This window comes from Nematolebias whitei, chromosome 17 (genome assembly GCF_014905685.2).
Source record: "Nematolebias whitei isolate Nwh7 chromosome 17, NemWhi1, whole genome shotgun sequence".
Taxonomy (NCBI): domain Eukaryota; kingdom Metazoa; phylum Chordata; class Actinopteri; order Cyprinodontiformes; family Rivulidae; genus Nematolebias; species Nematolebias whitei.
Genome location: NC_056514.1, coordinates 25,644,729 through 25,648,985, shown reverse-complemented (window position 1 = coordinate 25,648,985; position 4,257 = coordinate 25,644,729). Strand labels below are relative to the sequence as shown.

Here is a 4,257-nt window from a genome sequence, read left to right as displayed (position 1 = left end):
ACTGCATGCATGATAGTACCTGTAAAAACTGCATGCATGATAGTACCATATGTTTTGGGCTATAAGGCGCATTTAAAATTTGTTCATTTTCTCAAAAACCAGCAGTGAATGTGGTGCACCTTAAGTATTAATTCTGGTTGTGATTAATGACCTTAGCTGATTTTATATGGTACATGGCTCTCAAACATCTGTCAAAATGAATTTGTTTCGCTTAATGCGCCTTATAGTCCGAAAAATACAATACACTATCCAGTAAAATGGGGAGTGTGGTAAAGAGGTGAAAAAGAGAGTCCAGGCAGGATGGAGTGGAAGTTTCAGGAGTGATTTGTTTCAAAAGGTGACAGCAAAGGTCAAAGGAAAAGTTTACAAGACAGTAGTGAGTCCAGCTATGTTGTCTGGTCTGGAGACAGAGACAGAGACATGGACAAAAAGACAGGAGACAGAACTGGAAGTGGCAGAAACGAAGATGTTGAGGTTCTCCTTAGGAGAGACAAGGATGGATAAGAATGAGATCATCAGAGGTACTGCACAGGTTGAACAACTGGGAGATAAAGTTAGAGAGACCAGACTGAGATGGTCTGGACATGTCCAGAGGAGGGACAGTGGGTATACTGGTAGAAGGACGTTAGAAATGCAGCTGTTAGGAAAAAGACAAAGAGGAGATATATGGATGCAGTTAGAGAGGACATGGAGGTAGTTGGAGTGAGGACAGAGGATGCAGAGGACAGAGTGAGGTGGAGGAGGATGACTCGCTGTGGCGACCCCTGAAGAGGTAAAATCCAAAAGAAGAAGAAGATGATAGTACCAGTACGTATAAAATGGTGAGTTTTCAACAGCATCTGCAGCGATCTCCTCATTCCTCTCTCTGCCGGGGCACTCTGGCCCAAACTGTTAAGGCTGAAAGGAAGATTTTGAAGCCTGTACCAGCTGAATGGGGCTGACACCGAAGAGTCCAGGTGACGTCATCAACAACATCTTGGTGTTGTCTGAATAAAATTGGTCTCTAATGCTCCCCCCCCCCCCCAAAAAAAAAAACAAAAAACCAACAACAACAATGTATAATGGTTGTATAAATTAAAAAGGCATACATTCATTGTTGCCTAATGATGGATACACTTTATAAACATATTATATTGCTTAAAAGTAGTTTCCTTAAAAGGATTTATTAGGAGTAGGACATATTTCATGATAGTGGATCTGGACCCCTGATCTCCACCCCCCACCTGAGCATTTCCACCTCTTGTCTGGATGTCATAAAAAATAAAATGAACCGCTCTGATTCTTGTTGCAGACTATTTTAGTGGCGTCCATTCTTATTACCATCTTTATTTAAGACGGGGTTCTTTTAATGTGAGATTATTTGATTAAAATTATTTGTGTCTTATCTCAACAGCTGATCCCCCTCTTCGTCTTCATCGGTGGGGGGGCAACAATGAGCATGCTGTACCTGGGCAGACTGGCTCTGAAAAACCCTGACGTCTCGTAAGTATCCGTGACACCTGACGCAGCCGTTTGCTTGGACCCTCAGCTGGATTTTTGGTAATTAGCATTTTTTGAAAGGGGTAGTTTGGGTATTTTTGAGGTGATGTCAAATTAAGAATAGTTAGTATTGTATGAACTAGTTCAAAGCGTATCCCGCCTCTTGCACAGTGACTGCTGGAGATGGGCACCAGCCCCCCCTCGACTCGGAAAGGAAGAAGTGGGTAAAGAAAATGGGTGGATGGATATGACCCATGACATCAGTCATAAAGCACCGTGTATTAAGAAACAGGCAGAAGTCTAAGTCAGGCTAAAGGCTATTTGAAACAATTCTTAAAAATATAAAAGTTCCAGTGTGAAAGAACCTAAAGTTAGCAACAATAAAAGCTTTTTGTTTAGTGTGTTGCTGATTTCTCAATCGAACAACGTTCTGGTTACAATTTATAATCCGTCTGGTAATGTAAACTAACTAAATTACCTAGATTCTAGGTAATAGAGATGCACGATATTGTTTTTTTGGACGACATTCAATATGCCGACATGTTAAAGCGTATTTGGCCGATAACCAGTACCGATACTTTTATACTCATACCTTTATTTATACAAGTTAATCCCATTGAGCCTTGGGGACTCATTTACAAGAGAGACCTGAATTTTTTAACAAAGAATGATGACAACAGTGGACAACAACGCCAACAATAGACAATCATAAAAGATGCATATAGTTTTTTTTTTTTTACAAGTTAAAATAAAATGCCAACCAAAAGGACAATCAAAAGGAAATGCAACAAAAAAACAACAACTAGATTATAAGGCGGTGTAGAAAACTAAAAACAGGAACATGTCTGCATTGGTTCTTGCCAGGAACTTTACAAATGTTTAAAGCCACTTAGAGAGGTCAAAGTCGAGAGCTTCAGATCTTTTTGCAAGATATTCCAGGAAACAGGAGCGGAGTAGGAGAAGGCCCTTTTGCCAAGTTCAGTCCTCACTGAGGGAACACTGCAGGTAATAATGTCCTGAGAGCGCACGCTGGAGCTGCACTCACGCAGAGACATGTAGGAGGAGATGTATGAAGGCAGCAGACCAAGAAGTGATTTAAAGATGAAAATGTACCAGTGGGAATATAATACTTTCCTTTGTCAGAACATAGCATTCTCTCTTATTTAGGCTTATTTGCTACAAAAATTGTACAAGAGCTGCAAGAGCTGGTGACATATATTCAGTAACAACCATTTGATATACATAGCACTTTAACCTATATTAAATGAAAAGTCTTAAATGTTATTTATTAGCATTAGTCACCTGTGATGCTGTTTCACTTGTGGAGGCTTGTTCCAGGTTCGTAGCTGCAGTGTGGGATCCTCTGCACTCCTGTGCATCAAGAACAGACTTTTTAAGTTTAAAATTTTGTCTATTGTGCCGTAAGCCTAATCATGCTAACGGGGCTAACACGACGTCCAAATGTCTGTAGTAAAACTCACCCAAGTGCTATCAGCTATTAGCTTCTCAGTGACGTCGGAAATGACGGCTTGTAACTCTGGTAAGGTTAAGTCGGAAAAATATCTCCGACTGGGGACGATGTAGCGAGGCTCAATGTGGTCCACAAATTTTCAGAATCCGACATCCTTAATAAAATAAAAAAAACTTCCACACCGCCGACATTCTGACTTCTTCCTCTCCACCGTGATCAGATCAGGTAGCACGCGTGACGTCATCACGTTGTGCTGGTGCTGCAGGCGTCCTTGTCACTGGGTTGTCACACAAAAACAGCGTCTTTTATATCGATGAGTTATTCTGATGGAATGACCAATGTCCAATATTTAACTTTAACGCTAATATCGTCCAATGCCGATACCGTGCCAATAATATCGTGCACCCCTGACCTAGAAGTTAGCTTTATTTCACACCGTTATGACATTTGTGAGAAAGAGTTGTTTTTTAAGCCTGATAAAAATGGTAAAACTGGCCCTCGCTAGGCTAACTGTTAGCCTAGCTCGGAGGGAAACTAATGCTATTTTTCCATCCTCTGTGCTCTCAGACTGATTTAATTCTATAATGTTATATGACTTAAATAATCATCAAGCTGTCCTTTTAAAACCTGTGTGGCAACAATAACTGTGAGGGTACGAGACGTGTGAAGAGACACTTGAAAAGGTTCCCTCTTTTTTTCTGTCGTCCTCAGATGGGATCACACAAACAACCCAGAGCCCTGGAACAAGATAGAACCCAATCACCAGTACAAAGTACGAGCTCTGTCTAAATGTTACATACATAACGTTGGGTGTTTCTCTTACGCTTTACAGTCCTGCTTCATTTTTCCTACACCGCTCTGATTCTGTGTGTTTTCCTCCATGGTGTGTCCAGCTGTTCTCTGTCAATATGGATTACTCCAAGCTGAAGAAGGATCGGCCAGATTTCTAAGTCTTCCCGTTCCGTCTGTGAGAGCGAGAACTTTTGGATTATTATTCCTGCCAAACACCGCAACATTCTTTCTTTATGAAAAGGGAAGGAGCTTCTTTAGAGATGAAGTATGAATAAAAACAGGCTAGCACCTGTTTTCTATTTGCAGATGTATTATTTTGTTTCTGTTTGTTGTTGTAAATTATTAAAACACTTAAAATCACGTCTTGTCGTGTTTTCTTTTTATCATGTTCTGTGAGTTGACGTTGAACCCATGCAGGCAGGCACAAAAGACTCCGAGGTAAAAATAAAGAACTCATTTATTTACAAGAAAAGCAAAAGCTGTCGGGGCAGCGAAAACTTAAATGAAGGGAGGAA

At 40.7% G+C, this 4,257-nt stretch overlaps 1 protein-coding gene across 1 annotated transcript in view; it reads left to right on the top strand.

The window, feature by feature from the left end:
* The window catches only part of LOC119423606 (cytochrome c oxidase subunit NDUFA4-like), a 5,266-nt gene extending 1,226 nt beyond the window's left edge, over nucleotides 1–4,040 (top strand). Inside the window, exons 2-4 of the mRNA XM_037691008.1 lie at nucleotides 1,394–1,482; nucleotides 3,662–3,722; nucleotides 3,844–4,040. Of these exons, the coding sequence (XP_037546936.1) occupies nucleotides 1,394–1,482; nucleotides 3,662–3,722; nucleotides 3,844–3,900 (207 nt within the window). The 3' untranslated portion in view covers nucleotides 3,901–4,040. The remainder of the gene's footprint in view (nucleotides 1–1,393; nucleotides 1,483–3,661; nucleotides 3,723–3,843) is intronic.
* Nucleotides 4,041–4,257: the final 217 nt, after the last annotated feature.